At 40.3% G+C, this 23,638-nt stretch overlaps 2 protein-coding genes across 2 annotated transcripts in view; both read right to left on the bottom strand.

Moving 5' to 3' along the window:
- Positions 1 to 2,091, bottom strand: part of LOC108900232 (nuclear receptor coactivator 3) — a 58,173-nt gene extending 56,082 nt beyond the window's left edge. The window contains exon 1 of the mRNA XM_018701198.2: positions 1,886 to 2,091. The gene's annotated coding sequence lies outside the window, so the exon portion shown is untranslated. The remainder of the gene's footprint in view (positions 1 to 1,885) is intronic.
- An 11,762-nt stretch (positions 2,092 to 13,853) lies between these two features.
- zgc:113278 (Translocating chain-associated membrane protein 1-like 1-like) lies at positions 13,854 to 23,578 on the bottom strand. Its single transcript, XM_018701192.2, has 11 exons — positions 23,143 to 23,578; positions 22,108 to 22,168; positions 21,830 to 21,948; positions 20,685 to 20,801; positions 20,533 to 20,591; positions 20,003 to 20,087; positions 18,559 to 18,629; positions 17,988 to 18,092; positions 17,757 to 17,900; positions 17,432 to 17,592; positions 13,854 to 17,288 (listed from the first exon to the last, which is right to left on the bottom strand). Exons 1-11 carry the CDS (start codon positions 23,260 to 23,262, stop codon positions 17,215 to 17,217), a joined length of 1,116 nt encoding a protein of 371 aa, XP_018556708.1. The 5' UTR covers positions 23,263 to 23,578; the 3' UTR covers positions 13,854 to 17,214.
- Positions 23,579 to 23,638: the final 60 nt, after the last annotated feature.

The raw sequence follows: 23,638 nt of genomic DNA, 5'->3' as shown, positions 1-23,638 counted from the left end.
GTTTCCCAGAGCCCAAGGTGATGCCCTCACAGGTCTTTCTCTTCTGACCAATTATTACAGTGTAACTCAGCACACAGTATAGTGTAGTTATGGTTCTATCTTTAGTCTCTATTCTATTTTATTCAGTTACATTTATATATTTTATTTACTCTGTTTAGGTATTGTATAAAATGTAACCTTTAACTGTCTATCTAAATTTGGAATCACTTCTGACTAAATCTGACAAAGCTTCATGCAATCAAAAAAGGATCAAGAACAATAACTGTTTTATTTTAAGTACGCCATTGTCAGCTTTGTGCACAAAGAAAGGGGGGTGTTTGTTAATGTCATTTATCAATCAAAAACTCCAACAATTCTCTGGTAGCAGCTTCTCAAATGTGAGGATTTGCTGCTTTTCCCTGATTTATATCCCTGAGAACTGGACATCTTTGGGTCTTGGACTGTTGATTGGGTGAAACCAGACATCTGCAGATGTCAATCTGAATTCTGGGTAACTGTGATGGACATTTTTCACATTTTATATACGAAAAATAATGACAGATTAATCGGTAATGAATAATAATAACTATCAGCTGTGGCCCTGTTTGGATGGGAAACAAACACTGATCATGGTGTAATAGATTCACATCCCTACACACCTGTCCACGCTGACACACAAACCCATCGGCACCACTTCCATTCAACTAATGTTTACACACACTGAGAGTAGGAGATGGCTATTATTCAGTGTGAGCAGGTACTGTAATAGGGCTCTGGTGTCATTCTCAAGGACACAGTGCTTTTCAGTGCACATGCACACACACACACACGCACAAACACAACACACACACACACACACACACACACACACACATATACAGGCTGACTGTTTCAGGGATCAAACCGTGGACGCTCAGGGTTACAGGGCAGTGTATATGCACAGGGCCACGTTGCTGCCCCCTGCAGATATACAGTGAGATACATTATTGAGGATGAAGCAGATGACAGGAGGGATTGTGAAGGAGACCTAACAGGGAAAAACATAAGCACGACGACCATTCACTCTTTCCCCTCACGCATTTTATAGGCAATGCATGCCCCGTTCAATGCACTGACTTACACAGTGGAGACATACAGGAGAGTCAGTGCACTTTTTTTATATATATATATCGCTCAGCACACGGGACCCGGTCAGGCAGGCAGGCAGGCAGGTTGACAGACACACAACCAGTCAGTCAGCATCTTTTGCCTCTTAACGAAGCCACTAAAATAAAACTCCTGCAGTCTCTTTTTCAAACATGATGCACATTACACACAGTTGAGCGTGTCTGCACGCTCTGGAGCAACAACAAAAAAACATTTCGGTCCAAATTCCCTCATGTTGCGACAGCGTCAGGCTCAGCTAATGCACAGTTTCCCACCGACCCCACCGTCAGTCAGCGGTGAGCGACACAAATCAGTCAACTATCGCCGTGTTTGCGAGTATTTAAGCGTGTGTACGGGAGCGTGAAGTGCATGTGCTCTCTCAAAAAAACTTCCCGAGGTACTGTATGAATTGGAAACACTTCTGTGCGATCCAGCAGCTTGTGCGTAAACTGGACAGCTTGCACGATCGCCAAGTTATCAAATCTGAGAAACATTTGCTTATTTTGCAGCACGGGCTGACAAACAAACAGGACGCCCGGCGTGCACTCCATCGCCTTCACGGACAGGTTGGTAAACCTTTGCTGTCATGTACTAAATGACCATGCACTGTGCCCTCCGCACCGTGCCGATGCCAATATTGTGTGTGCACCGCCGCTGGGAACCCAAGTCAGTACGTTTCCGTCCTTCTATCGAAATGCAAACCAAATGCAAAGTCGGGTTAAATTAGTTGAATGTCACCAAACATGCAGCGCGAGCTTACCTTGTAGACGTATCTCTCTGCCGGATCGATAATTTCTTCTTTACACCATTAACTCTCCGCCATCTTCGGCACTGTTTGTTTAAATGGGAAACACTCCCGAAGCCCAAGAAGCCAGTTCTGTAAGTTGAGGCGTCGCGGGCGGTTCTGGGTAAAGGAGTTCGTTCGAGTGGAGCGTCTCGCTTCCTGCTGCCTCCTCCGACCCGGATGCGGACTACAGGGCAGACTCCACCACCACACATTTGGGGGCAGGGAGGAGGAGGAGGGAAGTAGAGGTAGAGGTGGTGGTGGAGGAGGTGGGGGGAGCAGGCACTGTCTGTCTAGCTGCCTACAGACGGATGTCAGCGACGATACCAGAGCGGCGAGAGAGATGCCACGGCGAGTATTTTCAGTTAACCCGAGCACGCCATGAAAAGCAAACACTGACTTGTTTGTTTGAAGACACCCAGAGGCAAAAAAGAGCACAATTTACAGACTTTCTACCAAAAGACGCCGTTTGGCTAGAGGGGGATGACACAGACAGCCTAAACTTGAGAGCAAATTAGGACGCGGAGGTCTTATCCTTGTCTGGTGAGGAGGAGTTGGTCTGTTGGGATAAGTAAAAGTCAGTTTATCTGCTTTATTGAAAGCTGGGATTAGTGAACATTTTAAAGGACCTCTGCAAATCTGCAATTTGCAAAACTCACTTAATTTCCATATATTATTAAAGCCTGTTAGCTGTGTCGTTAAACCTGTTAGGTTACTGATATACTTGCTTTTTACAAGCATGTACATTTAAACAACAGCTACGATGCCAGCTTCAATATTCACATGCTCATGTTCGTACTTTGTATCTGGAGGATTAAAAAGTATAGCCACTAGGGGGCAGATTTGGGCTGTTCGGTTTCTTGCTTTTGCGCAACGTTAACAGAAATCGTAGCGACATCTGAGGAGGTTAAAGCTGGAGTGCAAAATTTAACGTATAACTTAATGTCAGCTACATTCAAGCTATTGCCAAACGAGTTCACACAATGTTGATTAAGCCCATCAGCTCCAGGGAAATCTCTGTATTTGTTTTATATCTGGTGTCTGTGGCGACATTCCTGTGCTGGCACTGCTAGCGATGTGTTTCTACGTCAACCAGCAATGATTGGTTTGTCAGAGCTGAAGTAGGCTACAGCAACTTGGATTATGGTGGAGCCTATGCCGGAAAAACCTAGTAAGCGCTGAAGAAAAGTGTCTGATGCCCTAGATAATAAGAAACTCAGAGCAATCACAGTCTAAAAAGAAAATGATTGATGACAATTACTCTCACGGGCAGATGGGTGCTGTCCTTACAGCCCCCATCGGTCATGTGCTGAATTGCATCTTTCAGACTCGTAGCGTTAATTTGCTAGCGAGCACAACCAATGCTCCCAAGAACACCCAGAGGCCAATAAACGCAGGATATGTGATGTAGCCATGATGCAGACCTGAAGGTTTAGTTAAAAGCAAGTACATCAGCTTTTGTTATACTGCGTTGAGACTGATTTGCAAGGAAAAAATGCAGCCCTCTCTTTCATGTGATTCATTTCAAGTCAGGGTCACCTGGCAAAAAAATTCAACCAGGCTCAACTTTTGCTGCAGTGGCCAATCAAATACATGCAAAGTGCACATGGTGGATTACTTAGTGATGTGACTAGCATTTCTACTGTTAACCTCACAATTGTTGCAACAAAAGATAAAATAGGTGCCACAGTGATAACTTTATAGAGTTGTAAAACCCTGTCACTCAGTACTAAAGACCATTGTGCAGTTGTATTTAACCTCCTGGATTGTATTTCACGCTCCTACTGATGTTTTAATACAGGGCTGATTTCAGTCTGAACCCATTCTAATCCATCACAATGAACATCAAGTCTGCATTTATTTTTGTCATATTCTCATCAGTAGGCATCATAGTACAGAGTTTTCATATCAGTCTGAGCTTTAATTGCAGTACATGCAAAAATTCTGCGTTATTGAAAAATTGAATGCAGACTTAAAGACGTCTCCAGCAAGTTTTTAATAGTCTGCTACTTGATTTTCATACCATACAGAAATGAAACCAACAGCTTCCTGGGTGCTAGAAAAAACTGAACCTATTGTCTATTGTCTCATCTATTTCCAATGATATTTCTATATGAATCATTATTTCCTATTATCTCCAACAGTGGCTCCCAGTCATTATGACTTGTGCTACTTTAAAACAAATCAAAATTAACTTGTGACTCTTCATCAAAGATTATACTGAATATTTTTAGGAGCTGTGAAGCACTCAGAGACTTGAAGAAAAGAGTAAAATTTTCCAACTTAAAATTATCCAGTATTCACAAAAAATAGCAATAGAATAATTTTTACGTGTGTCATATGATACATTTATTTCTGACTTGCTATCACCTCATGGCCTCCTCTATGGTATTCTAATATTTATCACGAGACATTTATAGATGTTTGTCACTCACAGTGGTGTCTGTACTTGCTTATAATATCATCTTTAGGCTAAAAACTGTCTTATATAAAAAGTGGTGACAAATTTTATTGAGTCATAGTGTTTCAGTTGTATCACTCTGGGGAATATTACCACAGAAAACTATAAAAAATTAAATTAAGTTTTCAGATGATGCATGCTCAAATCTAAAGTTGTTGAATCCCCTGTTATGTAAGTTATGATGTATTTAGATGGAGTCATTTTGCTGTAATCTATAATATCCTTACATTTGTTATATGATTTTTATAGTTGTTTTTTAGTTACAGAGGGATGTGTCAGACCAAACCAGGTTTATCATCGTCTGTGTGTACCAGCCTGTAATACCTTCTAGCAAAAACCTCTCAGGACTGAAGTTACAGGAAAAAGTGTAGATAATGTAAAATTATCTCACAGTGGGTTGACTTAAGAGCTACACAGATGTCAGCCAGGCAGATATGTTGCCTGATATTACATTATCTCATTATATTGGTATAATAGTAACATAAAGATATGCTTAAGATCATCCAGAGAGTGTCTCCACTATATAGTTTGTGCACCAGAGAGCTTGAAGAAGTTTATTAGATTTCCTGCTCAGTACATATTGTGGTCATAATTTTTAATAACCAAATTTAAGGGATCTTTATTTTAAATGTTTATGTATGTTTGTGTGAAAATGAAAACTGGCCGATATGAAAGTATTAGATTTTATACACTCTCAGCTATCAATATAAGTAGGGTTTCAGCCTAAAAAACATCCAGTATCAGTCGGGCTGTAGTTCACATGTCAGTATGTGGTACATTTTCACATAACATATAATTATTCCAGCCAATCAAATGTGAGAATTTCCTGCTGTAAACCTAATATTTTTGGGGTATTTGAACTTTTGGTTGAACTAATCAAGGTCATATATGGTTTTTTGATGTTTCATAGATTACTAATCATTTAATTTAAAGAAATAATCAACAGATGAATTGATAACAAAAATGATCATTATTTGCAGAGCTAATCTGTCACATATAACTTGGAAATGTAACGTAAATATTAAGAGAAAGGCTTGTTCTTCTATCAAATCTTGGTTGCTGTTCCTCGTGAAACAGACACTGAAATGTCACTTCACTTGCCTGCAGCCTTTTTACAGGAGCCAGCATTCTGCGAACTGGGTTTGTTTCACTGGAGGGGCTGTGGCTCCTTCAGGCCACCTATCTCTTATAGATGAGGCCCATATGTGGGCTCCATATGTGAGCTGGCAGGGTCAGCGTGGAGCAGTGACGTCAGAGCCGAGTGGCCTATGAACTGGGACACGTCGACACGGTGCCCTGGCTGCTGCCAAGATATACAAGGCAGGGACAGACAGCACCAAAATCCGTCACCATGGTGATACCAGGCAGACAAGAGCACAGATAGATGGATAGATACACATACAAAAACACACACGCACGCCGTGAGTCAGGATCCTATTGTGTCAGTGACAGTGGGAATGAAAGAAGATGAGAAGAGGAAGGTGAGAGAGAAGTGAGACAAGATGATGAGATAGTGGAGTTTAGTTTAAGGCAGTTTAAAAGGACGCAGAGACAAGATCACAGATAATGATAAATGGTGCCTATTGCCTGAAGAGAAGGGTAGCTGGGAAAACCTATAGGTGTTAAAGAAACACAAAGTAGAAAAAGGGGGAGAGAGGTAGAGAGTGCAGAGTTGTCAGTGTGATAGAGGAGGAGAGGAAGTGTTGTAGCTCCAAAGGACACAGAGGGAGTGAAAATAAGATAGAGCTACACCAGTTTTAGTGAGGGAAAGTGAGGGAGTTGGGGCCTAAACTGTAAGAGACTGAAGAGAGTAAGAAACTCTTCAAATAGGGTTGTGGAGAAGGTTTAAAGCAATTAGCCTTTGGGTCAGGCATAATTAATCAGGCAAAACTTTAAAAAAAATGCTAAGGAGAATAAAATGTGATTAGAATATAACTCAATAATAAATGCCAAAATGTGAATGTTCTTGGAAAGCAGAAATTATAGTAAAAAAAAGATCATCAAAGGATAACTTTGGTATTTGTGAACCTGAGTTCTTTTGTGGTATTGTGTGACTTTCAGTGGTAAAAGAAGTATTCAAATCATTTACATAAGTAAAAGTACCACATAACACCACAAACAAAGTAACCGATCGAGGCAGCCAGTCTTAGTAAAATAACTTCTTGTGACTGGAGTCTGTTTGAGATATATAGCGATGTTTCGGGTTGAACAAAAAGGATTTTATTTAATAAATCTCTGTAGGAATCCTACAACTGCCTGTTGGTTTACATTGCAGCAGCTGTTCATTTACAACTAAAAACATGGGAAAATAGGTCCCTAAATGTTCGTAAATAAATACAAATTCAAGAATTTAATTTTGGGAGAATGTTGAGCAGGTTTACAAGGAGCATAAGCCAAAATGTCTTATTCAAGTTTATCACTTTTTTACATGTCACACACAAAGAAAAACACTCCCCATTCCCAAAAAACAATTGAACGACTGCATATGCTTCATGTTACATTGTAACTGTCTAATAGATCGAGTCAGAGTTACACATATACATATTGGGATGAATCCAAGCCAATGACACTTTTTAAGCCTGCTTTAAAAGAAATTAGACTCGAAGCACATTTGAGATCTACTGGCGGGCTGGACTGAACCAGTAAATGCATGTGTAAAAGCTTAATGAAGGTAAAAGGTAGAGAGAGGGGAGATACTGTTAATGATGCCATTGAGTATCATAGAGTCATAGTCAGTATATAGAACACATCACTGTAGGTGACCTTCAAGATGAAATATTCTGTCTACAGCAACCATTTATTTTAAGTGCATCTTGTGGTTGTAATTATGAGTGAATGTGTGAATGCCACCACAAAATAAACAGTGTACTAGAGAGTTTATTTAGATTTTACTATAGCTTGTATTGGTGGATTATCATGAAAGAGTAACCGAAGTGGGTACTCCAGGCATTTAGTATTGTACTTGGAGTAGAAATTTAAAAAAGAAAGGTCAAAATTGAAACAGCTGCCGCACTGAGATATCTTTGACTTAAAGTCCACAGTATAGGTCAAGCTCCAAAAATACAGGATCAAATTATTTTTCCATCATTGAAATCAACAGCATCTTTGATTAGACCTCGCCCGCCTCAACTGTTTTCTCAGACTATGTAGTACTCCTTGTGAAGTACTCCTTTAACAAATACAGAAAATCCAGTGAGGTAGAAGTGTATTCCAAGGTGTGTCAGCACAATGTCACATCACTATTGGATCTGCACATGGACAGATACAATGGGCCCCTTGGCATTGACATGTAAAGCCCTTCCATCCATCGTTCATAGGAGTAAGACAGTTGAAATAGGAATAAAAACATTTGCAGTCATTTTGCATTCTGTCTCACAAAAACAAGTCAGTGATGTCATTTGTTATCATTTTGTATGTTTTTGTGTTTTTTTAACTTCTGTTTGTGGTTTCTATCTACTCATTTTGTGTATCTGTGGTCATGAGCATGTCTTTGTAGTTGTTTTGAGCCCTAGTGTTAAGTTACCGTCAAGGATTTGATATCAACAATTTACACTGCTAACAAGTGGGCACATGTTCAACATGCCAGCACTAGTTTGATCTTTTAGACTGTTTAATAACTGAAACTTAAACATCTAGATAAAGTAATGATTATTTTGCATTTTTGCTTTCAGCCACTCCACCACAAAGCACAAGCTGATTTATATCATAGGGAAATGAAAAGAAACTAACGACTGCCTGGAAGGTAGGAAAAAGACATTCAGAATTATAAAACATCGCTGTATGCTTGGGACAATGGTTGGCAGTAATATTTGTAATAAATTGTCCACAGCAGGCAAAACCACTGGCATGATTCTTTAACAGACTTATGCTATTTACAGGTGGGGGACAGCCAGAATAATTAGAGTTTCATTCTTAAAACACAACAGTTAGTATACTTTTACAAAATGAATAGGCTACGGCATCAAAGCAAAGTTATAATTGGAGTTATTTCAGAACTTTGCTTACAAACAGTTTCATTTAAATATATCTTTTGCAAATGTTAACTGCTTTTGAGAAAATTTGCCACTATTGCATTTTGAAGTGAAACACTTGAATTCATTAGGCCTGTTCTTGATAGAGTGAAACAGTGGAGAATTGTTTTCTATAGCCAGCTGGCTTCAGGTTGCAGTTCCACAATATTTAAAGCCACATTATTATGGTACTTATTGTCCATCATTTGGAAAATTCCATAGTGCTGCCTAAGGCTACAAGAAAATGGAAATGGCAGAAAATGAAGTGTAATGCGAAGAAACACACACACACCCAGCAGAGCTACTTCTACAGTGCCAGCACCTCAGCATCGAACTGTCTCTTCACAATTCAACTTGACTGTAATCCTCAAAGATACAATAAAGCACACTCATCGCCTAATATCAATCCATTAGATGGTTAGAGAGTGGACAGAGGATGATCGTGCTTTATTTATCAGCATATGGTTTATTGTTGAGACAGTCCCTCAGTGAGAATTTAGGGGACTGCAGAGAGAGTTGTGGGAAGGTGAGAGGAACAGGGAAGCTGTTTAAAATTCTAAACAGGTAGGAACGAGGCTTCAGGAGGATAGTGGAACTGCTACCAGTGCACGCACGCACACTCACACACACACACACGCACACACAGATGTGAGACACACTGAGAAAAGAGGCAACCCAGAGCTGAAATGATGAACAGAAGATCAACTGACAGTAGCTACCTTGTGCTATCGACCAATCACTCAAATGATTATTTAAGCAAAAATACATTCCCTAGTTTTTTTGTTCTGTTGATCAGACAAAATTAGCTTTTTAAGGACTTTAAAGAATTGCAATCTGCAATCCTTTGGTATTTTCTGACTATTTATAGACCAAATCAGGTGAATACATTCATCATATACCTCAAGGTTTTATGTTAGCCACATATATTTTGTGTCTTGATACCAGTCTCTACCATTAACAGCATGTCTGCCCAGTTTGAATTCAGAAGCTGGGGACACGTGGCTAAATGTGAAAAAAACTACTCTAGCAACATTAGGTGACTGACTGAAAGAATCTTCTTTATTTCACCAGCTTGTATCTGTGCAGGACCTTCATCTGGGTGAGGTATTAAAAAGATGGCAGCTTGAAAAGATGTTTGAGCACCTAGTTGGCTGGTGAAGTGGCAACAGCACTTCACACACACACACACACACACACACACACACACACACACACACACATTTATGTTCCGCATCCAGTAGGATTAATGCTAAATAATGAAGACACAGGAAGGTTAAGAGGTGGCCTTGACTATGTGGATACAGTTTGAAGTGGGTTTATTAGCACCTCAATGGGTATACAATACAATGCATCAAATAGTAATCAAAGGGAAGGAAATTACACAGAGGTCACTAATGAGAAAAAGAAAAACACGTTGAAAGATAAAGGTGGAGCTGTGGGAAACAATTAGTTTGTCATACATTTATGAATCCACCATATGGTGCAGTCCCATGTAGCCCCTACCCTCTGCCTCCATCTCTGCTTGTGAAACCTACCTCAGCATCATCCAATACAAAATCAATACAACATGATTGAACAGATAAAGCAAAAATGGGGGCAGTTGTTGAATCACCGGCTCGAAAGCCTCAAGGGACGATAAAGATGCCGTTTGGAAAAACAAAACCCACAAAGGCGGAGGAATAAGTGAGAAAAGAAGATGGAGCCTGGGACTGTATGTGTGTGTGTTTACCATCACAGTGGAAGAGTGCGCAAACTGAGTGTTACCAAGAGAGTGCAGGCAGTGAAGGAACAGATGAGACTGTATAAACACACGTGACCTTGCTAGTGCTGTCAGCTGTCCCAGTTGCCGGCTGGGCCATGTGCGTGTGCATGCACATGCATATAGGTGTGTAAAAGGTTCATGTTCCAGATGCACAGCTTGTTGGTGCACAGCTGCATGCACACATATATGCAGAAAACACAGTCCAGAGGAAATGCATAAATAATAGTCAGATTCCCTTTACATTTTTTGTTGATTCCCGTGTTGCTCAATGTGGATGCTTGAGGCAAAAAGTACACGTGCTGACTCCATGACTGAGGTCTTTGCCAGCTCTTAAGCTCACACTGCTACATGCCACACAGTATCATGTTTTGGTACACCCTTAACCCTGAACACCCTTAGGCAGCGAGGACTATCCACAAGAGAACAAAAATCTCTTAAAAACATATGTGTGTAGTTTATTAATAGGACAGTTTATTAATAACAAAACTACTAAGTGGGCACAGAATGAATTCAAGCTGAAATCAATCTCAATTTGAGAGCACACGAAGACAGATTTGGAAGCATGAAACGAGACTTAAGCACAAAATCCTGATTTTGTGTGCACTCAGTTCAACATGTGCTCTCATAATTTTCCCCAGCCGTTTTGGCAGAGTCTGAGCTTTTGGGAACTTGAGGAGAGGGTTGAAAACAAATTTTTGAATAACATATTTCAAAAGGACAAGCCTATACGCTCACATCGATTCCATAGTTCTGACTGGAGGCAAATGACAAAGCCAGTGGTCCATGTTGGAAGGTGGCCTGAAGTCGCAAAGGGTGGGAGCGCACAAGAGAGAGTGTGATTGTGTTTGAAGAAATTCATCTGCGCAAAATTCATCTGCATATCTTCCCAAAATTTTCGATGCTAGAGGTCTGTTGATGTAGAGACCACTGGCAAGGCTAGTTGCTGAACTACTGCTAGCTTGAGCTAACAGTTAACACTAGTAGTGCCGGAACATTGCTATTTTGTTTGTTAGATTTCTATGGGACAATAAGTTCACACAGTTTATTCAAAAGGTACATTTGTATCACGAGATAAGAGTTTGCAAACCATTCCTCTTTTGTGGAGCAGTTTATACTCAGTGACAAGAGGTTAAATAAAACTGGATGGTGCACCACAGCTAATAAGGACAGTCTGACCCTCCACTTCATGAAGGTCAGTGCTGTCAAGACTGCTCGGTCAGTAGTGCATTTTTGTGTGTCAAAGTTGAAATCAGTGCGAAAAATTTGCAGTGCCACTGAAATGAAATTTCACTGCAAAATTTTTGCAAAAATTTGTTTTCTTAACACTTCATGTCCAGGTGAAATTCGCTGGATTTCACTCTGCTCTCAGTTTGAGATTGTTTGCGAGGGATGCATATGGATCAGCTACGCAAAGAATGCTCAGCGTGTCTTCAAATCTGATTCATAAATGTGTCCCCGTGCCTGCTTAAGTCTAGTTTTGGAGAATGATTTCCATTTAAATTTGTTTTATGCCCTTTCAATTGTTTTGTCATTAATGAACTTCCACACACACAGTGATGCTTAGCCTTATAGCCTTTCTCTTGTCTTGTTATAGTCTCTTGTCTCCTATTGTTGTTCTTTCTGCTTTCCCCTCAATTTCTTATCAAGTATTTTGCTTTTTCCTACGCTATTATGAAATAAGAATTTGTTCTAAATTGACTGACCTTGATTAGAGCAGTCGCACACACAAACATAAACATGCATATGCTAAAAGGCCATCTAATGTGGGGTGATGCTGAATGAACATAAACCTCCTAACAGCTTTTCCTTCAGTCTTTTCCTGTATTTCTGTGTCTTTTCCTTCCATCCAGTCATATAGTCTCTCTCATTTATCTCACTGTTCTCTAAAGCCTCTTTATTCCACCTTTCCCCTTTATCTGTACCGTTTAGGAGTCTGCTCTAATTTGCATTTACTGGCTCTGATGGACACTGATAGGGCACTCCTCTCCACAGTACACACATGCATACACTCTCCCCTCCATTATTCTCCTTAGTTGTACTGTAAATCATTTCATTCTGCTCGACATTGCTCATCTGCTTCTCTTCCTCTCACTTCCTTTACTATTTTGTCTCCACTACTGTCTGCTTTTCATTTCTGCGCCTCTGATCCCTCCAGATGTTTCCACCCCTTCTACACTCTGTCCTTCATCGGTCTACACCTGCTCTATTGCTCACCTCACACACACACACACACACTCCCCTCGCGTCTGCTTGCTCACAAATAGCCACGAGGTCATAAACGTCTTAGATCTCCTGCGAGCTTCATGGATCACTGCAAGTAAACCTGGCTGGGAGAGCAGCTGCTGCCCAATTTGCTCATTTGAGATAATCAATGGAAATAACATTGAAGGACTACAATACTTCTAAGAGATTACACAGACACACACATACACAAACACAAAGGCACGCACGCACACACACACACACAGACACACACATGCTCCAGTCCTGCTAATTGTTGGCTATTAGTCTGCAAGTCTGGGATTACATGTCTTATTAAATACAGAATTTCAAATGAGCTTCGTTAAATAAGAAAGTACTCCCCTTTTAATGAAGCTAATTTATATGGAAATTACACATAATACTGACGATTCACTGAGAGATTTATCCTCATTGGATGAAGGGGAGGAGTGGGATGGCAATTTTTTCCCCCCTCGCCTAAGCTGGTCCCTGCTTTTGGACTCTTTCTGCAAGTTTGCTTTTGAAGCGTACCCTCACAGGGTTCAGGTCATCTATGTCTGGTTTGGGGGATACTACCATCAATGTGTGTGTGTATGTGTGTGTGTGTGATGGAGAGCATGTGTGTGAACTCCTGTCCTTGTGCTGACCCTGCAGAGCTCCAGCCTGCCTCTGTGGTTCCCACTGATCCATCATGCTGTCTGATTGCCCAGAGAAAACCCATTACTCTGAAACAACACAACACATTAGTGGTGAGCTGGCTGCAGGTGTCTCCTTTCTGTGTTGTTCTCATTCCTAACCATCCATGGATGCAGATGTCATGTTTACAGTGCCCTAGCAGTCAAATTGTCCAAACAGTGAAGTGAAGGTGCATGCCTCTTGTCTAAAATACTCCTTTGGATTTGTAAGAATACATACTGTAACCCATCAGTTGATTCATCTAGTTTCTTAACTGCATGGTAAAGACTGCTTTAAGAGTGCTGAGCTGCATGCTGTGTGATAAGACAATGTTTCTCTCTTTCTCATTCTGACTAGTGATTTATTAATGCAGGTCTGTATGCAGCTATGCCCCTGCAGACTGCCTCAGTCCCTCAGGCAAAAAAGCTCAGTGTTGCCCCCTGGTGGTAATTAACACAGAAGTGCAATTTGGCCAATATTTCCTCATGTCTCCTGACACCGCTCCCAGTGGGTAGCATAAATGAAAAATGTTTAAAATCGAGGTAAAATATGTCCTGAAGTGAAATAAGTGGAAGGATGTAATGAGCAGGAAGCGAGGGAGGAAATCCTCAAAAGCCTCAATATCTTGCGAGTACCCCCACTTTATGAATGACATTTTCCTTGCAGGTTTACCTCAGAAGTAGATAATTGACTGCAGCTCTGATAATTTACTGTGCACTTTCATACTGTAATATTTTTTTCATGGAGTGTCCATGGAGACAGATCTACTACTCAGCTTGTGCGCAGTATGTAAGAAATATGTTCAACAAATGTGTGTGTAATGATCAAAAGCTTTATTTGAACATGAAATAAAAAAATAGGGACAAAGAAGAAATTATCAGAACTCACAAGAATTTTGCATAAATATATACCATCAGAGCAGTTCAGAGACAACATATTTGAAAAAGAAATATATCGCAACATCTATAGACAAGCAGCAAAGTAAAAACAAATCAAGGACAATGCATAATGAATTAATAGAATACAATAAACATGTGTCTCTGCTGTGCAGGTCTTTTTTTTTTTTTTTTAAAGTGATCTCACGTTCAAATGCATTAATGACTGTTGCCACCTAGAGGTTGCTCATAAAGTTAATCCATTGCAGTGTTTTTCTTTTAAGTTTCAAACAATTACAAAATGCACACAGTTTGAATTGAGCAACTTCAATTTGTAAATTCATTGAGAATCAATGCAGAAACAGCCCAAAGTGAGCAGTGTTATGGTGCTCTGACATAATGCATATTATGCAAAAAAGTGCATTCCTGTGGGATTATACAGGCTATTGTGTCTCGAAGCAAGGGGGCCGTGAACTGCAGTGTGGCTCATGTTTCATAGCCTAAACATCTGCTGATTGTTATAAGTGACATCTGATGAGCAAGAAAAGCTTACAGATGGCCTCATTCTGAAAAATGTAGTTTGTTAGGTCTACATCCCGGGCCTGTAATCACAAGTTACGGAAAAACACCTGCAGGACTGGAACAAAGAAAACACAATACTGACCACTTGCTCCTCTGATCATATTTTTAAACTGATGTGTGGATGACTAGTGTCGTTGTGACGGTGCTTTTTACTATCATGAAAAGTAGTTGTGAAAGCTGCAGTATACGCCTGCAGCAGTGTTAACTGAGCACTGTTATACAACTGAGTTCACTTTGCTCTAATAAGGCCATGAAGTTAAATAAACCAGTAGGCTAAGTAAATGTTTTACACTCATACCACAATGTATACCCACGCCAACAGTTCAGCAAGCTTCATTCTTATATATAAAAAAAAAAACAATTCATATCAATATGGATGCAAAACAAATATTCACACATGTGTACTGAACAACAGTGAATTTCAACAGTTTCCCCCTCTATAAAAATAGCTTAAAAATCTGACACATATTTTAGTACAGTGTTGGGTTAAGTCATTTTTTTCTCTTTTACATCTGAGACAGTCTAATAACAGGCTGGTACATAAGTCCTCTGCTCCTCCTTCCCTCCTATGACACTGCCATACACAGACATAGGGCTTTAAAGACCACCAAAGTCCCAATAAGGAGCACTAAAGGGAGCAAAAATGAATGGCATCCTCATCTCCTCCCTGCTCTAGACTCAAGACTCAAAACTCCAGCTGTCTGCAGACAGGTAGTACAGTCTTTTCTGTACAGAGCTTCACATGCACAGTGCGTTTAGTAGTGGAGCAGGACTTGGTCCATGACAGGAAAGAGTATGGCCAACAGTACAATACGTGCGCTCCATAGCAATGTCAGGATCATTGAAAAGGTGAAGCAGGAGGTGACAAAACATGCCGCATTTGGCAAACAGAAATCACAAAATCTCTCTCACACAGGATAGGGGCATCTGAGGGGCAGAGACAGAACACAGAAGCATTTAGTAACCAATATCCTATAGAACATACACCTATCCACAACTCAGTGTTTTACACATAGAAGCATGTTGGGAACGGAGACCGAGGCCCAACAAAAGTGAACTAAAGGACAGGATGTGATTGTGAAATACAACCACAGGGCAGGAGTCAATGAACAGATTGTCACATTTCATGCTCTGCACACAGGCAATAATTTCTTTTACGAGACAAGCAATAAACATCGTTGTCATCATCGTCGTCATCATTCAGGCCCAGTTAATACACAAACGTACACGGTAGGCAAAACAATACTGTACATACACACACACCACACACACGAGCGAGTGCGCAGGCATACAAACACAATCCCTCACAAACACACTTCCCATTGCAATATGGGATGTAACTTATAGTTTAAGTAGTGAATAGCTTGTCCCCTGATACCCGAGGATAAAAAACAGAGAAGGCAAACAGAACGCAACACAAGCAGAAGGAGTGATACAAACCACTGACGTTATAAGGACACTTGAAGAAAGATTGTATTGTTTGGATTAACTAAACGCAGTTGCTATGTACCGCTGTGTTTGCTGGTTATAGCTTTTCAAAGCATATAAAATAATAACTATCTGTAGTATATGACAAAAATAAATAACTCAAACCTCTTGCAGCAGTTGTAAAAAGGCCACTGAATGCTTGTGTGTTTGTGTATACTGCATGTATGCATGTGTGTGTGTGTGTGTGTGTGTGTGTGAGAGAGTGAGAGAGAGAGAGAGAGATGCAAACTCAACAGCACAGGTAGGAACTAGCCATAAAGTCTTTAGCCTTAAACCATCATGCATTAACATTACCATATAAAAGACTTAAGTGCAGCCTCAAACACAGTTTCTTGCTCAGGTTTCCAATCATGCCATTATAAAGATTTAACTGTATGCATACAGTACAGCATCACAGGTTACAGTACAGCTTCCTATTGGTGAGTCACCTAACCTGGATGAACCCCCTGGGACAGGCTGGTTTACCAGGCTAGTGATAAAAGCAAACAAAAAATTATATAAAAGTGCCTCAATCCTATAGCATATTGGATTTCAAAGGCAGAGGTTGTCAAATAATGGCAGTAAATGAGTTAAGTACAAGCTTCAGTTTTCTGGCTGCAGCTATGTCAAATACCTAAAATAGCACAAATCTTCCTCTGGAGCGATGAATTTAGGATCTTTTCCTGACAACAGCAGAATACTGAAGTGCTGTCTTACAGAGCAAGAAAGGCTTTATTTTGGGACATGAACCAGTGGCCTGTTAATCAAGTTGAAGTGAATAAGGCCCAAACTTAAAATGACACCCCGTACAGTTAATCTGTACATTAACACTTTTATTAAGTTGCCCTGAAGTCAAAATTCGCTTCTTAAGGTACTGTGATACTAACTGATTCAATGTCTAATTACTGAAGAGCAACTCAGTTTAAAATACCCGACGAGTGATCGTAGTTTTACACAAAAGGACACTTTAAAGAGCTAAATCTATCCTGTTAAAGCATCAAAACCAACTCTGCCCTGCCAACGTCCCATCTGAAGAGAATCCAAGTTAATAATAAACACCTTCAATAGACAGTAACACTGAACTTTTTCAAAAAGGGGGAGTTTCAACCCCAAAAGGGACAGTTATGTAAGGTTTCTTAGTGCGCTTAAACATTTGTTTTGGAGAGCAGTAGACAAAATTTGAAGTTGTGTAAAGACTTAATGTCACATTGTCAGAACTCCCTCACTCAGTTTTTCTTCCAACCCTTCCACCTCTATGAAGCTTTGGCTTTTCTTGCCCGCGGTGACGTTTTATCCTCAGACTTCACCACCCCATTGGCAGTACCTCCTGACAAGAAAAGTGAACAGAAACATCTCTGATTAAACAAACGAGTCTTACACATCAAATATTGGAAATCCATACTGAAACACATAATCATATTGTGTCTGTTTGGGTGACGGACCCAATGCTGAGGTCTTCTGAATACTCACCCCTTGTAGGTTCCCTTTTGTGAGGCTTGCTCTTCGGGCTGACCGTCTTCTTCTTTGAGGCCTGGTTCTGGCTGTGCTCCCTCCACTTTTTCAACTGGAAGTTAATGAATTTCCACATCATCCAGGCCTGTGTCAGGCAGATAGCTGCCAGACAAGTCATCCTGAGTGGGTGGGGAGCAAACATTTTAAGAATTTAAAGCGATTCAGCTTGTGAACAGGAAAACAAAACTTTGGCTATTTTAAGTTCTTTAGTACAATGCCACTGGTAAATCAGCTAAGTACGAGACATTAGGGGTTCTTCCAGTCAGTTGCCATCTGGACTTGCCTTACGGTGAGCACATTGAAGTTGCCTTCTGCTAGAGAGAAGCCCTGGTTTTCTGTACGGGGCAGCCCAAAGCCAAACGTAAGAACTGAGAGGGTGAGGGTGAGGAGGCGGGCGATGACAAAAAGTAGCGCCCACAGAGTAAAACTGTAAAGGAAAAAGAAAAAAATAGACGCTGCATCAAGTTGTTCAGACTGGCAAGGTGCTCCTGCCCACCAAATACTAAATGTGTACCCTTTCTGCTTGTTCTCATCGCTGAAGTAGAAGAGGCGTGAAGCGTGGAACAGGAGCTCCACCAAGTAGTGAGGGACCAGCAACACCAGGCCCAGTCGGTGGAGGCTGTAACAGACAGGACACAAACTTATGAGAATTATTGTGAGCTACATATTCTATCTTCATCTACTTAGAGAACAGGCCTGTGCACTCAGAGATACAGCATTTTCATATCCGTTTCCCATGTTACATCTTCCAACAGTCTTACAGGAAAGGAGATAACCAACAGGAAGAGACTCTGTTATAAAATAAAACAGATGGGCCTCAGGTCAAAATACAACATGATACCTTCAATTTCAAGTGTGGGGGAAAAGTCAGTTGAGCTAGCACGTTTAAAAATGATTGTTGTATGTTATACTGAATTTGCTTTCATACAATTCCCTCCAATAAGATAAGGTAACACTACTTATTTTATCTAGTTCTGGTTTGAAACATGTTCAAACGTTACCTGAATAAATTAGGTCTTTATGAGAGATTTCTTTTGAATATACCTCTGAACAGTCTTTACACTAAGATGCATTATTTCACTCACTTTAAGACGTAGGCACCAGTGATGTGGACAACGTAAAGGCAAATGTAATAGAGCTGGCGGGGGATGTCCTCCTGTGGAAAGACAAAAGGAGACAAGAGCCTGTGTTAGTAACAGCAGATACTATATGGTTTGAATGACAAGGCGTTTTATGTATGTTTACAGCATTTAAAATTTTGGTCTGTTTGATAAACTCACCCCTCTAACAGTAAAACATCTGCTTTTAAAATTTGTTCTCTTCTGGATATCTTGAACATAAAATTTCCTTTAAGATTCTTACAACTCTTTCATTCTTTGGCAGTAATTTATTGTGAGTGTCACATAACGTCTGAGTAATTTTATAGTTTACGATGTCATCAAAGTCCAACATCTGTAATTTAAGAAACGTAAGGTCTGAGGGTTCTCATTGAGATAATTCTCACAGCTCTCCTGTGTAGAATGAAAATTTGGTTAGTGTGATTTTTACACGCATTTCCCTATACTCCTACATAATAGGTGACGTATGGAACAACAACTGTGCAGTACTGTGCTCAGTACTGCGCAACAACTGTGTAGTACTGTGCACTCATGTAACAAGGCTGTAGGAAAATGTAAAAAGTATATAATGAATAACCAAAAATTTTATTTCATTTACTCTTTCAATTTCAGAACTATCTATTTCTATTTAATTTTGTTAATAATCATGGTTACTGAATATCATAAATTTTTTTTTAAAGTCTGCAAGCCTTTAAAAGCACAGCCCATTAACCACTCATTAACCACCTTTAAGCTTTGAAACGATGATACGTTTTCTATGCAAATTAAGCCCTGACATCTACTTGGCTCCAATTTACTCTGAAATAATGTATGTACATAATAAATACAACACACATTCAAGATGCTTTTTCAATGGAGTAGAAGAAGGAACAATAAATAATGGCTTCTTATGGTTTATTGCTAAGAATTTATCAGAGTAAGAAACACCTCAAGTCCTTCTTGTTTATTTTCATTTAGTGCAAAAGAGGTGTGATTGTTTAAAATAAACCCTCTGTGCTCTGTACTGTACATTCCTCATGGAGACACATGGAAACGCCAGCAGGGATTAGTAGTGGTTAGAAGGACATTAACTATCATAATCATCATAATCAGAAGTTACGGATTGCAGAGGCCATTGCACAAAGACATTTTTTTTTACTTTGACGGCAAATAATCTAATGAGGTTTATCTGATTTATTACTGCTGACACATGTAAGAGCAAGGGACTAAAGTCCCCCACCACTTCATCTGTTAAAAAGGTAATATGGATGATGTAAAATCCAAATTAAAGTTGACAAGTTTTTCTTTCACCAGAGCCAATGTGCCATCTCACATCTGCAATAGTACTCATTTACATAAATAAGATGCTGCTCTGCTAACCTGCAGCACCACACAATAATCTGAACCATTTTCTCGAGTAAGTGATTCTTACCTTCCGTACTTTTTGAAAGTACAGTTCAGGAAGTGCATGGAGCCAATAGGCAATTTGGCAAATATAGAAGAACTTGACCTGAAAACTAGACAGAGAACAGGTTGTGCAGAGGTAAAGAGCCTGGGTGTTATTTCATTCATTTCAGCATAGACACAAGTTAGATCATATCAATATGCAGTAGATCTTGTTGTGCACACTGTACTGTTCTGTAACTATTATTTAAAATAGAGTGACATGCACAAGAAATCATACCAGTGGGAAAATGAGAAGGAAACATCCTGACTAACATCATCTGTGTAGCTTCACACTATTCCTCATTTCTCACTGACATTAAATTTTGATGGAAGATAATAAGATAATACCAAAAATTCAAAATGTGAAAAAAATGTAATGTGCATCATGCATTTTTAAAGCAAAGTTTAAACTGCTGAAGCTAAGAACTCATGAAGAGTTTTCAAGGTTTTCTGGGATTACTCACAGTTATGAAATATGATCTCACGATGAGTAGGAGTCTATAAATCTTTACTTACACCATGTGACTGTGTGGGTAACCCTCCCATAAGAAAGTTGGATTTGTTGCAAAGTCCTCCTGTCGGAGAAAGAGGGAGAAAAAAAAGAGATCGTGAGATAAAGCCTAACACAGGCTGAGACACTGTGTTTCTGTGGCTCCTGACCCTCGTACCGCTGTTAGGATGCTGCAGCCCCAGATGAAGGAGAACAGGTAGAACGCTGCGAGCTGTCCAGATTCATTGAACTTGCTGTGTTTGGTTTTTGACAGGTGCAACCTCCTGTTCATTTTCTGAAATAAAACAAAATATTACACAGGATGAACAAACTGATTTGTCACATGTTAATGTGGGCAACATGAAGTTTGTCCCTTTTAATTATTAAAGCATGTATCTCTTTTTTCAGTAACTTACATCTCATTTCAAAACACATATTTGTTGTTTTCCACTTTTTCCTCCCTCTACAAATGCTCTAGTTGCTGTCCTTTGACCTTAAAGGATAAGTTCACATTTTTTCAAGTCTGTCTTTAGTCTTGTTGGCTTAGGGGGAAGAGCAGGTTGTCTGTTAATCACAGGGTGGTGGTTTAAAATGTGAGCACGATACTGAACCCCAAATTGAATGCATTTTTTCACAGTAACATGGACTGAGGATTTTGTGCCCCATCTCTTAAAACTGTGCATTGGGAAGTGAACTCTTAATGGCTTGTATGAACAGGAGGAATGATTGCAGAAATATTCAAGGGATTATTGTTTAAGACATTAAAAAATGTGAACCTGGGAGACATCTTTTTTTTCTATCCTTGTATGCGGTTGAATATGGTCCAAAAATAGATTTTTATTTTAGGAATAAACAAATTTAAAAATATTTTTTCTCTTGATGAAATCTTGCTGGGAGTTGCTATAAAAGCCATGAGATGTCAGAAGGAACATAAGCTCTGTTTCAGTCATTATGTGTTAGTGCACACACAGATGGAAGAATGGGATTTGATCACTTACAAACACAGCTCTCCAAAAGGAACAGTCAGACCAGAGCAGAGTCAACACATATGGTAATGGAGCCTGTGATACTTTTGATCCTTTTGAAATGAAAGACTACACAAAGGCTATTGTACAGAGCACACAGGTTGGGTCAGCTATTATGACTTACTGTAATTCTTGTGAAAAGAGACTTGTGTGCAAGCTGGTAAGTCAGAGATTGAGAGTTTCTGTTTGCCTTACGCCATGTTTATATGTATAAATGAAAAGATCTAAATATAAGACAGTGTTACAAAAGGGAAAAATATGTGAGCTTGTATGATGGCCGCTGAGCTTGGATACTCACATCGAGAATATATTCTTGTATCAAGGCATGAAGTATGACGGCAATGAGCAGGTAGAAAAACACAGTGGCCACATCCTTAGGACCATACTGGTAAAGGTTCACTGGCTCACTTTTTTCATCTGCAAAAAACAAAACAAAACAGACAACAACAGACACACAAAATGAAAACCTTAAAGCCTAATCAATGGTTGAAGAGGTAGAAAAAGCAAACAATGAACAGCTTTTGTTTAGAAATCATAATATTGGAATGAATATTGGACCTATAAACTCTGACTCACCAAGAACTTGTGTTACGTTATACTGGACTGTGATGAACATGATGGCAAACTTTGCTGTGACCTGCAATGCAAAGAAAGAAATAGCATTAACAGACTGATTCTCAGTCGGATTTCATATGAAGCCATATGAAGGTCTAGCACTATAATAAATGCATGTGTAATCCATTGGTTTGTCCCATGTTAGTGACCCCTATTCTCAGACGACACCTTTTCTGACAGGTACAGGAACAGGATGTCTTAATGACTGCATCCATATTTAATCTCTTAGTGTCAAATTGTTAAGCAGATACAGGAATGTTCAGTCATCATTTCAAGTGCATTTGTGATGAGTGAGGACTGCTGTGTCACTGCAAAATCCTGAATTCACTGCTTCCCCTTAACTAGGGTCTGAGGACCTCCAGAGGCTGCCTGGAGGGGCTCCCAGGGGGGTCGTTTGCAAAATGAGGTATATTTTAAGTTCACTACCTTTGCTACAGTGACTATCATTGTGTCAGGATGGTTAAGTGTCATAGGCATCACTTAGCCCTTGACTATGGACACTGGTATTTCTGCACCAAGCTACAACCCTTCTCTATCTTCACAGGTAAAGGTTGACTGAGACAAAGCCTGAAGTGGATAGGTATTTTCACAATATTTGCTGAGTTTGGGTGGGGACAGGTTGGTGGGAGGAGAGCTATCTTGTGTCATTCAAACGTTGCTAGGTACTAGAGTCAGCTATAGCTACTCTGTCGAGCCAAGGGGCTGATGATAAGATGTGTAGCATGCAGACAGACATTTAGCCTGATCATGTTGTTGTTGGAGGCCAGATATATGTATTGGTTTGCTATGGAGGCAAATGATTAGCCGACTGGTAAAATGACCTGTTAGCTGTGCCAGTGGGCCTCCTCACCATCTTCTTTGGCAATCAGTGAGACACATGAGAAGGGAAGGAGAAAGACACGCTAGCGCCCTGCCCCTGGAGTGCTGCTGTCATGTCAGCTAACGATAGCTAGCAGCAGCTAACATCAGCGTACTAACTAACTGCTCACACAGTACCTCGAACATCAGGCCGAGGAGGATAATCATGGCCAAACACGAAACCATATCGGCGTGATTCTGGATCACAAACTCGTGGCTCAGCACCGGCGGGCTCTTGTTCTTCTTACGGAAACCCATGGCTCTCTGACACGGTTCTCCCTCCTCAGGGTCCGGGGCTGCCGTCACTGAGTCGCTCTGGCTGGGTTACGGAGCTAGCTTTCCCCCCGCTGCACGTCTCAACTGACGGATGTTAGCACTGCTGCTCCGGGCCGGTCGCTCCGCTGCAGTCCGTAAACACAGTGTACTGCTGCTCATGTGCTTAAAAACAGTCATGAAGATACATCGCACAGAGCCAAACACCACAGCACAACACCCACTTTTTTCCTCCTGCCCTGGTAAAGTCAGATGATGGGCCCTCCCACTTCAAAACCCCATTCATGAACCGCCCAGTGCCGTTGACGTAGAAGGAGAACCCAGGACCCGTGGTGCCTTCACGTACTCCACGTAAGAATCG

Source organism: Lates calcarifer, linkage group LG6 (genome assembly GCF_001640805.2).
Source record: "Lates calcarifer isolate ASB-BC8 linkage group LG6, TLL_Latcal_v3, whole genome shotgun sequence".
NCBI lineage: Eukaryota > Metazoa > Chordata > Actinopteri > Centropomidae > Lates > Lates calcarifer.
The sequence above is the reverse complement of the archived record's forward strand: the minus strand, read 5'-3'. Positions and strand labels throughout refer to the sequence as shown.